Source organism: Bubalus kerabau, chromosome 14, assembly GCF_029407905.1.
Source record: "Bubalus kerabau isolate K-KA32 ecotype Philippines breed swamp buffalo chromosome 14, PCC_UOA_SB_1v2, whole genome shotgun sequence".
Taxonomy (NCBI): domain Eukaryota; kingdom Metazoa; phylum Chordata; class Mammalia; order Artiodactyla; family Bovidae; genus Bubalus; species Bubalus kerabau.
In genome coordinates, this window is record NC_073637.1 from 54,475,501 (window position 1) to 54,489,184 (window position 13,684).

At 34.5% G+C, this 13,684-nt stretch overlaps 1 protein-coding gene and 1 long non-coding RNA gene across 4 annotated transcripts in view; one reads left to right on the forward strand and one right to left on the reverse strand.

Moving 5' to 3' along the window:
* CSMD3 (CUB and Sushi multiple domains 3) overlaps positions 1-13,684 on the forward strand; it is a 1,475,959-nt gene that overhangs the window by 1,441,571 nt on the left and 20,704 nt on the right. For all 3 annotated transcript variants that reach the window (XM_055546406.1, XM_055546407.1, XM_055546408.1), the window contains 3 exons: positions 3,201-3,312; positions 5,569-5,748; positions 8,411-8,476. In XM_055546406.1, coding sequence (XP_055402381.1) covers positions 3,201-3,312; positions 5,569-5,748; positions 8,411-8,476 — 358 coding nt within the window. The remainder of the gene's footprint in view (positions 1-3,200; positions 3,313-5,568; positions 5,749-8,410; positions 8,477-13,684) is intronic.
* Positions 5,672-6,404, reverse strand: LOC129626940 (uncharacterized). Its single transcript, XR_008702317.1, has 3 exons — positions 6,092-6,404; positions 5,895-5,979; positions 5,672-5,798 (listed from the first exon to the last, which is right to left on the reverse strand). It is a non-coding gene; the product is annotated as an uncharacterized LOC129626940 (long non-coding RNA).

The window sequence follows — 13,684 nt, forward strand, 5'->3', positions numbered from 1 at the left end:
GGCATTGTCAAAACATGCATGCATTATGGGAACTGCAAAAGTTCAATATTATACAAGCACAATCTGAGTAAAATTAAGTGGTCAATGTTGATGCTAGAGAGATGGCTAGTGATCAGATTATGGAGGCTTTTATCACTCAAGTTAGCATGGTGTAGCTTTATCTTATGAGGGATAAGCCCGTAAAGATTTTAAAAAGGATAATGTTAAAGTCGAACTTTCATGTTGAACAAATCACTCTAACTTCCACGAGTGAAAAATAAATTTAATATGGTCAAGATTAGAGAAGTGGAGACAGGTTAGATGATTATTATAATTGGCTATAATAGTAATTTTCAAAGTTTGGTCCTTGATCTGCAGCAGCAATATTACCTAGGAACTTGGAAATGTGGATTTAGGAATCTCCCCCAGATTTACTTAGTCAGAAATTCCTGAGGGAGGCTCAGCTCTTTGTTTGGAAAAGCCCTTCTGGTGATTAAGATATCTGCTAAAGTTGGAGAATCATTGAGAATCAATGTCAAGGACTGAAATAAGTTGTATATGTGGAGAAAAGGGAAGGGGACAGTTTCAGAAAGATTTAGGAAGTAAAATGATAGATTAAAGAGGGGAGATTTATGGGTGAAGGGTGGCCATTAACTGAGATTCAGCTAAAGTAATATTGCTGGGTTAATTGAGGTGATGGTTTTTGGAGAGCTGGTCTTACAAAAGAATTGCCAAGTCTATATGATCAGGTGTATAAATCACACAAGGAAGTAAAAAATCTGTAGCACCATATTGTACAACTTCAGGGAGTATGTGAATGGCATGCTCTGAAGCATAATTTGAAGGATTTGGTGTCTCAGTGGTAAAGAATCGACACGTCAATGCAGATTTAATCCCTGGGTTGGGAAGATCCCCTGGAGAAGGAAATGGTAACTTACTCCAGTATTCTTCTGGGGAATTCTATGGACATAGGAGTCTGGCGGGCTACAGTCCATAGGGTCAGTCACAAATCGTCAGACATGACTGAGCAACTTAGCACATATTGAATACAGCATGAAAAGTGCTCCCTGGAGTAGAGCAGTATAGTAGCACTGGACAAAATCAGGCTTTAAGAGGGTGGGAAATTTCCTGGATGCAGAGATGAGGCTGTAATGGAAGACATTATATGAGAAAACTGGAAGGATAAAGGCTGTTATGAGAATGATTATTGGAACTGAATGTTTTGGTTGTAACATAATTCTTGCTGATAACAAGAATATGAAGATGGTGGAATATAGCTGGTCTCAATGTGAAAAGCCTTAAGGCAACAATTGAACATTTTTAATACTCCATATAGTGGGGAAGGCTGAAGTGGCAGACTCTAATAATCCTTATCTTCTCCTCTGTCTCTAATCCCTTAATAAATCCTGGTATTTTCTCCCTGTAATATATTTTAAGTAAACAACCTCCTTTCTATGTCTGTTGTCACAAGTTGGTCAAACTTTATCCACTCAAATCTAAAATGGCAGCACAAGCTTCATAATTAGAATTACTGTTCATCATTCTTCTGTTTTGTGGTTTCCCCATACCGTGGCTAGTTTAATTTTTCAAAAATATTATTTTCTACAGAAATTTTAGTTGCTCTGAAAGCTTTAGCAGTTTTATGTTTTTAGTTGAGAGATTCAAACACTATAGCCTGCTATTTGAGATTCTTCAGAAACTGATTATATCTCTGTTCTAATAATTACTGCTGGAATTTATTTAAAATTTATGTCCCATGCCTATAGGGAGTGAATATATTCTATTTTATTTAATCCTTATATCTCAAGTTAAATAATATCATCTTTACTTTTATATAGGGAATTAAGTTTCAAAGAGGAGATAGAACTTATTCAAGTAAGATCAGATTCAAAGTTAAAGCCAAGTATACATGCCTCTGGGGTCTATTTTCTTTTTCACCTGTATCTCTTTGTTTATCACTTTTCTCCCAAATCCCCAGTTCACTGTGTAAATTATCCATGTTAACTAACCAAAAGTCCTCTTTTTTCCTAAACTATTAATATCATGGTATATGTTTTAACCACTATATATTTTCTCCTAATATTATCTTTTCTACTATTATATCAGTTGTTTTCAAACTTCAGTGTTCATTAAAATCTCTTGGCTGCTAAGTCACTTCAGTCATGTCCGTGTTCTGTGCGACCCCATAGACGGCAGCCCACCAGGCTCCCCCGTCCCTGAGATTCTCCAGGCAAGAACACTGGAGCGGGTTGCCATTTCCTTCTCCAATGCATGAAAGTGAAAAGTGAAAAGTGAAAGTGAAGTCGCTCAGTCGTGTCCGACTCTTAGCGACCCCATGGACTGCAGCCTACCAGGCTCCTCCGCCCACAGGATTTTCCAGGCAGGAGTACTGGAGTGGGGTGCCATTGCATTCTCCAAAATCTCTTGGAGGACTTGTTAAATCACAAATAACTGGTTGCTAAGATTCCAGAGTTGCTATTTCTGACAAGTTCCTAGGTGATGCTGAAGTTGCTGGTCTGGGACCCCACCTTGAGACCTTTGTTCTATATATTTATACAAATTGAATATCCCTTAAAAGGTCCCCTGGAGGAGGGAATAGCAACCCACTCCAGTATTCTTGTCTGGAGAATCCCATGGACAGAGGAGCCTAGTGAGCCCATGGAGCCGCAAAGAGTCAGACACAACTGAGTGACTAACTCTAAAAGCTTAGTGCAAATAACGTCTTCCATTGTATTTTTCTGTTACTAATACAACCTTCAGTAAACACCTTCATGTCTAATCTCATATTGAATTGACTGTCTTCCATATTCATTTGCCTCTTATGTTGTTATCTTTATTTCTGCATATGTCTTTGTCCATCTTCATGTGTATATCTTTATTTAACTCTTTGTTTGTCTATCTTATGTTTATATATAGCTTATTGACCTTTTGGTATCTTACAAATTTTCTTCAAATTACAATGGCAAAAAGTTTGACTTCTATGTATACATTGTATTCAAGCATTTGATGCTGAATGTACACAGAGATCTGTTACTTTTTTCCTTTGGTCTTTTTTCCCCCATTTTTACTTTAAATCAGATTTCCGTTTTCTTCCAACCTCTACCATTCAGAATTTCTTTTGAAAGCATTTTGTCATCCATATTTTTTTTTTCTTTTTTCTGTCTGTTGCTGCATTTGAAGTTACATTGGAATATTTGTTTTTTGTCTGTAATTTGCTTTAGGTGGGAAGTGTTGTGCAGTTCCACTGCAAAAAAGGACATCTTCTTCAAGGGTCTACAACACGGACTTGCCTTCCTGACCTCACATGGAGTGGAATTCAGCCTGAGTGCATACGTAAGTATAAGAAATTATACTTATAAAGGATAAGACTTTATATGCATTATTTTCCAAGTGTGAAAATAAATTTATGTCCATGTAAATGGTGAGTCACATTAGTTCTAGGTTATTATAAAACATAATTCACATATATAGTGTTATTACTATAGCATAACCCCGTGCCTGGTGAGGAGCATTATTTTTAAAGAAGTCAGAAGGCACAGGGAACAGTTTTGTTCTTTTTGAAAAGCTCTTGTAACTGTGTTCAGTTTGGTCACATGGTAATTTTAGATAATGATGATTTTTTGGTTCATAGAAATGTACCTATGAATCTGAAGTACTGTGAGATATAGGAGGCTCCCACATAGTAGTGACTCAATCTTTTTTTTGCTTTTTTGTTAAACTCTCTGAGAACCTGAGTAAAGCTAGAAACATCCATGAAAAGAAATATGCATGTATACCTTAACAAAATCATTGAATATTGCTTAGAATTTCCTTAAGCTTCTAAATGTGCACTGACCATAAGTTGGAAGAACTTTCTAACCAGATTGAATAAGAACAAAGGTTAGTAAACCATCTTTTTTGAATTATAGTTAGAAATAAATTTTAGCTGGTGAATTATCCTTTTTTTTCCCCCTCTCTTACTTCCTCATTTTAATCTCTTCCTCCATCTTTTTTGGGTGGGGAGAAAAATAAAGAGTAAGCAGGAATAGAAATACTAATCAGAAAGACATCGAGCTTTTAGGATTTCCTGAAGTCCAAATAAGTCCTGCGAATTTACTCTGTCCCTGTCAGAATCACCCAAATAATAATGGGGGCTTATGTGGATCCACAGTTTACTGAAAAGCAGTAGAACACTCCATTGAGAAGTCATGTCACATGCCTGGCTGGCTTATACTTAAATACAGCAAAATTCCCTAAAAGAGAATTCCTTAGAGTGTGTACATACTTTAGAACAGCTGTGTGGGATGTGACTAGACCTTTCATAGTAAACCAAGATTCTTTGGAGACCTGCACTTGGCATATAATGATTTAAATAAAATTAAGTAGCTTCTGTTACTGCAGAGCATATCAGAATTTCTAATATGTGCATAATTAGAGTTAAGAATATAGCAGAAACAGACTATTTGTGTTTATTTCCCCAATGAGAATGGACTTTTATTAACTGAGTTATATTAAATATAATCCATATAACATTATTTTTTACATGTGTTAAAATATTAGATATTATTTACAGTTGAGTTGTTTCTCCACTAAGAAAAAAATGCAAAAATTATTTTCCAAACAAATTTGTCCACAGAACATTCTTTCTCAGACAGGGTCTGTATTCATGAACACATGATTAGATATGTCTTGTTTAGCAAGAGAAGTCTTCATAGCATCTCTTTCTGACTAAGAAGGTGGTGGTTATCATAAGACACAAAACAAGTAAACTGAGGGGCAGGGTCAAGTAGTGTCATAAGTGAAATAGTGGAGTTAAGACAGAGATTTAGTAATGGGTAAAACCATGGAGGAAAGGAGACAAAAAAATCAAATGAAAGAAAAATTACTGCTAGCATATGGACCTAAAATATGGCCAGAAAATGCCATGTGCAAAAAATTATTAAGTTGTACTTTCTACATTAGGATTATTAATAGCAAAGCAACATATTGAATTGTTATTGAATTTAACTTTAGAAAACATGCCTTTTAATTTAAATAAATATAATAAATGAAAAATTACAAATTAATATTTCCTAAACTGATACAGAAAATCTGAGTTTGATAAACTTTAAGAGTTATCTTACTGCAGGAGTTAATAGATTCTTTAAAATGCTAATATATACTGACTGTCCAGAGTACATCTTTTTTCTTTCTCTATTTATTTTTTAACATCCACCAGTGTTCCAGAGATGATTGTTTAGAAAATGCTAGTCTGTGAAAACATTTACATTTACATTTATAAGCTTTCCTTGATGCACTGGAATATCTAAAAGTATAATTTATATAAAGGCATTGCTGTTGTTTAGTCCCTAAGTCATGTCTGACTCTTTTACGACCCCATAAAAGAGCCAGGCTCCTCTGTCCATGGGATTTCCCAGGCAAGAATACTGGAATGGGTGGCCATCCAGGGACTGAACCTGCATCTCCTGCATTAGGCTCATTCTTTACTACTGAGTTACCAAGGAAGCCTGTATAAAGGCGTTAACATACCTATAAAAATATATAATGATTCCAATCTCAAAATTTTTTAACATGTCTGTAAAACATTTTTTTTTCCTTTATTTAACATAGCCCACAGTTGTAAACAACCAGAAACTCCTGCTCATGCAAATGTAGTAGGAATGGACCTTCCATCCCATGGGTATACATTAGTTTATACCTGCCAGCCTGGCTTCTTCTTAGCTGGTGGAACGGAACATAGAGTGTGTAGATCTGATAACACCTGGACTGGAAAAGTTCCTGTTTGTGAAGGTAAGCTTTCTCTATAAAAGCTGGCAGCAGAAGATTTTGTACTGTCTTGGCTTTCCTCAGATATAAGAGACAAAAAAAAAATAATTAACTTAGGAACAAAAGTAGTAGTGATGCAGTCATTTCATGCTCTGTTTTTTTCTTCTTACCTTTGTTACTTTTCCTAGTTCTCTGCTCACAATAGGTGTATTAGTTTTCTAGGGCCACCATAAAAAAGTACTATAAGCTGGATGGCTTAAAAAAATAGAAATTTATTCTCTCACAGTTCTGAGGCCAGAAACCCAAACTCAAGGTGTCAGCAAGGCCCTGTATCCTCGGAGGGCTCTAGGGAAGAATCATTCCTTACCTTTTACTAGCTTCTTATGGCTTCTTGCTATCCCTGGCTTTGCTTGGCTCCTAAAGGCCTCCTAAATTCTGCTTCTATTTTCATATGGCCTTTTTTCCTATGTATCTCTGCATGTCCTCCTCACTTAGAAAAGCAGCAGTCATTGGATTTAAGGCTTATCTCAGTAATATGTCACCTCAAGATTCCCACCTTTTTACATCTTCAAAAACTCTGTTTCCAAATTAGGTCATGTTCTGAGGTTCCTGGTGAACATGAATTTGGAACATATAATATTCAACACACTTCAGTAGTGAAAATTGCTCCCAGCATTCCTGAATTTATATCCTTCTGGTAGAGTAAATCTGGTAAAAAGCCTTTCCCAAAACTTGGTTAGGAAAGCAGTATCCAGAAGTCTGATTGTCACAGTTTTTAAAATAATCAATCTCCAAATTCATTTCTTAGTCAGGATTATATGACAGTTTGACCATATCTAGGTGATGTGTTTACCTGTGTAGCTGCTTTACTTGATCAGGACAATCTCCGTCTGGACAAGATATAATGAGTTTAAGAGAGGAAAAACAGTTTCCAGAAGAAGGAATAAAAGAAGTTTTTCTAGAATTCTTAATAAAGTCATCAATACATTTTTTTCAGGCCTTTAGTTCTTGAGGTCTTGAAGCATTCACAAATGTAAATGACTTTCTCCTTGTGAAATGTTTCACTTTGCTTCTGTCGGGCGCTACAGATTTTTTTTCTTTCTAAAGATTTTCATGATAGAAATCCCTTCTATGTGAGATCTTATTCTTTTATTCACTTGTCATTGTCTTTCTCCACTCTCCTATCCTTTCATCTGCCCTTTTCCAACTAGAATATAAGCTAAAAAACAAAGCCAGAAACTGTGTCAATGTATTTACAAGTTTAATTTTGAACACGAGCAGTGCCTTATATGTGAAAAGTGTTTAATCAGTATTTGTTGAATAAATAAATATTTTATCTCCTCAAATTTTGGTTACACATTCTCCATTTCCTTTTTAAGCTTAATGTTTTCTATCTATCTTTTCTAAATCTCAGTTCTTCGTTTTCTCTTCCTTTCACTCAATGTTCTCTCCCTAGGTGATCTAATTCATTCAAGCCAATTACTTAGTCTCCTCTATGAAGGTTATTTACAAATTAATATTTCTAGCTCATATATCTGCTCTTAGTCCCAGACTTATATTTTCAATTGCTTACATGATATAGCTTCTTGAATTTCTCAAAGATATTTAAATAATACATGCAAATATAAACTCATCAATTTTCCTTCACCATTGTTGTCTCTTGATGTTCCCTAACTTAGTGGTACCATCATCACATAATAAATAGAAATCTAGTAATCACCTTTGACATCTTCCTGTCCCTTTAAGTCCACCAGAATTTTAGTAGCTTTAAACAAAAAAATCTATCCACTTCTCAGTTTATCATCACTACTACAGCAGTTTAACTCAGCATTATCTCTACTGAGACTACTGAAACGGCCTTCTAATTTCTCTGTCCAAATCGATACCTACTTGTTTCCAAATTGTTCTCTATCTTTCAGCCAAGGTGATGTTCACCCAAATAACTTCTCTTTAAAGCCTTTAAAGACATTACATTGCTCTTAGGTAAAAGATGTACATCTTTACAGGTCCACAAGCACTGCATATCACAGCTGCTTCAACTTTGCAGACATATTCAGCACCTCACATGATTCTGAGCTCATTTTGGTTTGGCTTGAGTCTTTACCTTTGAGTCTAGTTGATTTCTTATGACACCATGGGATACCTTGACAATTTTTTTACTCAGTTTTTCTTCCTCTTTCTTTTTTGGCCATGCCACAGAGCTTGTGGAATCCTAGTTGCCTGACCAGGGATTGAACCTGGGCCTGGCCTATAAAGGAGCTGAGTACTAACCACAGGATCACCAGTGAATTCCCTATAATTTTTAACTCCTAAACATGAAACCTATCCAAATTATTTATCTTTAAGCAATAGGAACATACCCTTAGCCCTCAGCTTTAATGTTGGAATCAATTATTTCCATGTTGATTTATGCCTTTAAAATAAGAAATAGGATGCAAAAATGCTAAGGTAGCACTAATATTCTCTTTGCCACACTGGATTCTAATGAAGATAATTATTAAAATTGTTAGCTGTACAACAGTAATGTTGAGTGGGGACTGAGATGCTATAGTGAACAGAACATTTTGGAGAAAATTATATGTCAGAGAATAAAATTGACAAGGCATCACATTGTGTATGTGTGTGTCTGTGTATGTGTGTTATTAATTATATTAAATTTTGTAAACATTTTTGTTTCTTTTCATAGCTGGTTCCAAAATATTGGTGAAAGATCCTAGACCTGCACTTGGAACACCCAGCCCAAAGCTAAGTGGTTAGTCCTTTCAAATGCTTTTCTAGTAGTCATGGTTTCTAAAGGTGATCATTAACAAAGTGACAACCATTTATTTAGAAAACTATATTTCAACATGGGAAAATTGTGCATTTTACTGTTTTGAATTTGAAATTTAAAAATGTATATTATCAGATGTTGAACTTCAAGCAGTGTAATACTGTGACATGTTAATATTCCAAAAATATTTTGTATAGTTCTCTCTATGAAATTTCCCTTCAAGAATATCTGCAAATAGCTATAAAATAATGGCCATGTCTTATTTAAAATACTAAAATCAAAATGAGGCTTATATATAATTTTTAAATGTAATTTTTTTAAGGAAGGAACCAAATACACTTGGAGTAGAGAGTAAAAGTTTACCAACTTCTAGAACTTATTCAGTTTATTTTCAATGATTTGCTTTAAAAATAAAATTATTTAATCATTAAACATAGGGAACTTGAAGTTCTACAACCATAATGTAATTCCCATTTTATACACTGCCTACCCTAAGACTCTGGAAAAAATACTTTCTACACCTGGGCCTCCATTTCTTTATCTGTACAAAAAAATAATGATTAGATTAATATGAACAAACTTCATTGAAATGAAGTACAAAGTACCTAGCTCATGGTAGGGCCTCAGTATATGAGACCTGCTTTTTAACGTATTAATAAATATTATATTTACATGGTAGAAATGAAAAGCTACACATAGAATTAAAGCCTCAGCATCTAATCTTTACCTTGGAAATAGATTTGATCCAGTTGTAATTAGCCAGGTACAATGTTAGAATGTAATATTTGTTGGTTTCAGAAGTTCTCAGTGTACATATGGTAAAACTGGACTACCAAAAAAAAAAAAAAATCAGTCTGAAAAACTGATTTTTTTCAACAGTCAGTGAAAACAAACTGAATTTCTCTAAAGTAACCAATGAATATGTCATCATAAGAGAGAAAGCATTTCATGGAATCAGAAAACCACAATGGTAAATCAATGCCCAGAACTCTCCAAGAAAGATGCTTTCTCTGGGAGCCAGAAGGGTGCTCAGAATAATAGCTCCAGCACATAGCGTATAACCCTAGACTGTCTTCAGCAAAATATGGCCAGTATCCACCAATCAGGCTGAAAAAATTTTTTAAAAGCATATGGAAGAACTAAGCAAAAACCTAATATGTGTGATATAATATTTTAAAAAATTGTTAGTTGCTCAGTCATGTCCAACTCTCTGCAACCCCATGGAGTGGTATAATATATATACATATAAATATTTCTCATCAATCAATGAAATAATATATATTTTCTTTAAAATTTCATGGGAAAGCTATGAGAATTGATCATATATCAAGAAATAAATAAATCTACATAAATTTCAAAGCAAAGTTAGTCTTATCTGACCATGACATAGTTGAAAGTCAATTAAAAAATGGATAATTTTTTTAAATGCCTCAGTGTTTGGAAATTAAGAACAAAATGAATAGTAATGAATAATTTATGAACTGAGGAAGAAATTAAAATGGAAAATATAGCAATAGAGCTTAATTATGTTGAAAAATCTAAATATCAAAACTTGGGGACTAGCAGAGGTAAAGATGTGAAGGAAATATAAAGCTTTAAACCTTTATATTAGAAGAAAAAAAGCCTCAGAATTGATTAATGTCCTATTAAGAATATATAAAAAGTATAATGGAATGACAAAAATAAAGCAGAATTCAATATAATATAAATGAACAAATAAACCAAAAATATCTGAAGATATAATAAAAGAATCTCAACAGAGCCAAAGGTAGTTCTTCAAAAAATGTTCAAAGTGAAAGTTTTCTGGTAAGATTGATCAAGAAAGGAACAAAAATTAAATAACATTTCAAAAAGAAATGTGATAACTAGAGAATATATTGAATAAATTAATACTATATAACAGAAAATACCAGACAACCTTAACCTGCCTCCTGAGAAATCTGTATGCAAATCAAGAAGCAACAGTTAAAACTGGTCATGGAACAGTAACTGGTTCAAAATTGGTATAGGAGTACATCAAGGTTGTATTCTGTCACAGTTCTTATTCACCTTATATGCAGAGTACATCATGCAAAATGCTGGACTGGATGAAGCTCAAGCTTGAATCAAGATTGCCAGGAGAAATATCAATAACCTCAGATATGCAGATAACACCATCCTAATGGAAGAAAGCAAAGAGGAACTAAAGAGCTTCTTGATGAAGGTGAAATAGGAGAGTAAAAAAGCTGACTTAAAACTGAACATTCAAAAAACTAAGATCATGGCATCTAGTCCCATCACTAAATGGCAAATAGATGGGGGAAAAATGAAAAACATGGCAGACTTTATTTTCTTGGGCTCCAACCACTGTGAATGGTGAATGCAGCTATGAAATTAAAAGACACTTGCTCCTTGGAAGAAAAGCTATGACAAACCTAGACAACATATTTAAAAAGCAGAGACATCACTTTGCTGACAAAGGTCCATATAGTCAAAGCTATGGTTTTGTCAAAGCTTACGGGTGTGAGAGTTGGACTATAAAGAAGACTGAGCGCCAAAGAATTGATGCTTTCAAACTGTGGTGCTGGAGAAGACTCTTGAGAGTCCTTTGGACAGCAAGGAGATTAAACCAGTCAATCAGAAAGGAAATCAGTCCTGAATATTCATTGGAAGGACTGATGCTGAAACTGAAGCACCAATACTTTAGCCACCTGATTTGAAGAGTTGACTCATTGGAAAAGACCCTGGGAAAGATTGAAGGCAGGAAGAAAAGGGGGTGATAGAAGATGAGATGGTTGGATGGCATCACTGAACCAATGGTCATGAGTGATAGTAGCTCAGTTGTGTCCAACTCTTTGCAAGCCCATGGATGTAGCCAGCCAGGCTCCTCTGTCCATGGAATTCTCAAAGCAAGAATACTGGAGTGGGTTGCCATTTCCTTCTCCAGGGTAATGGACATGAGTTTGAGCAAAACTCCAGGAGATAGTGAAGGACAGGGAAGTCCATGGATTCACAAAAAGTCCAGCACAACTGAGTGACTAAACAATAGAAATTACATAATTGTCAATTTTTAAAAAGTTAAATATTCACAAGTTACTCAAAAAGTGTATCTTAACATAACTAATAGGAGAAAATGAACAATACTATAAGAAATAAAGTAGTAGTTAAAGTATTTCCACAAGAAAAAAAATATGCCTCTACTGATAAGCTCTACACAATTTTGAAGGAACAGAACAGATCATCTCAGTTTTATAAAATCTATTAAAGAAGCCCATTTTATGGGTTCAGTATAACTCTAATAACTCAAGTAAAGACATTATAAAAAGGAAAAAATTATAGGCCCATTTGATATAGGATTATACATTAAGAAGTCCTACTTAAAACCTTAGTGAATTAAATACAGTGGACTCTTGAACAGCAAGTGGATTAAAGGTGCTGGCAGTCAGTGCAATCAAAAAACCTATATGTAGCTTGTAGTCAACCCTCAGTCTGTGTTTTTATTTACCCAAGATTCCTTTGTATTTGTGATTCTACATCCATGAATTCAGCCAATCATGGATCAGTATAGTAGTACTCTAGTATTTACTATGGAAAAAAAATCTGTGCATAAGTGGAGCCTCACAGTTTAAATCCATGTTGTTCAAGGATCAGCTGTACAACATTATCATAAAGATGAAACCATTGACAAATTGTTTTAATGATAGATATACATAGATATTTTCATGATATGTAACTAATCCTTAATCTATCACATTGAAAAAGTAACATCACAAATTATGAACACCACAATACTTGTACAGAAACTATTTTATAAGATTGAACATCTGTTTATAACTTTTAAAGAGTTTTAATAAATTAGAAAGAAAAAGAATTTCTTTAACCTGGGTAAAGGTAGCTATAAAACTCTAGAACAATTTCATCTAAAGTGGGAAAATATTAGAAACATTTCATTTAAAATCATGACACAGTGATTAGACTACCCCAAACAAACAATAATTTGGCAGTGGTATCAAAGTCAGGAACATGGCAGTGCTATGAGGCCCATGAAACAAAGTTTAAATTCAAAAATGTCTTAAAAAAAAAAAAAAAAGATGATAATCATCATTGTCTTCCTCCTTTTCATTGTGCTTCACATCAGCTTTAGTTGGATAACATTTTAGAGTTTACAAGAACTACTGAATAAGTAGTTTAAATCTTTAATTTAAATCACATTTAAATTTCATATTAGGCTCAACAATAGAAAGTATTATCATCTCCATTGTTACATAGGGATTTAAATGACCAAATGGTGTCTACCTCCCAGCCTATCATGACTCACATTTCTCGGTTATGTGTGAGAAAGGTGGAGGGTGGTGGGGCATGCTGGAGCCTCTAGGTAGAGCTTTGCTTTAGCCAGTTCTGTGCATTCTTCCAAACTCTGCATTCAGTGATATCATATTCCTGGTTTGAAAACTGCAATTATGGAAATATATATATATACTATAGAATGCAAATACTATTAAATCAATTTGTAGATTTGTTTTCTGAAGTGCCAGTTGTTAAACATTTACAACCACATCAATAATTTATCTTGATACAGTGTAGCTGCTGCCAGTATCTACTTTTTTTCATTGCTGTGTTCTTCTGCCATTGGAGTTCTCTTTAATCTCTTTTAACCAACCTTCTTAATTCCCCTAAGCACCATGGACAAGATCACCAAATGTAGCAGATTTTTGTTAAATATTCAGAAGTAGCAAAGAAAAATCATAGTAGAGGCCAGGGGGAGATAAACAATGAGAAAGATAAGAACAGCACATTTATTGAGTACCTACTAATTTGCCAGGCACTGCTACTAGAATATCTTTCTCCCTTGCTGTTCCTCTTACCTCTCCAACTGGGAGTCCATTACCTCCAAATTCCAGATCTTTCTAGTGCAGGATAATTTAACTGGTCACTCCCTCCTCAAAACAATTTTAGGTATATTTTTTAAATTAACTGCTCTTTAAGTTGAACGGTTCTATGAAGACATACAAGACTCTCTAGAACTAACTCCCCCAAAAGATGTCCTTTTCATTATAGGGGACTGGAATGCAAAAGTAGGAAGGCAAGAAACACCTGGACTAACAGGCAAATTTGGCCTTTGAGTATGGAATGAAGTAGGGCAAAGGCTAATAGAGTTCTGCCAAGACAATGCACTGGTCAGAGCAAACACCCTTTTCCAACAACACAAGA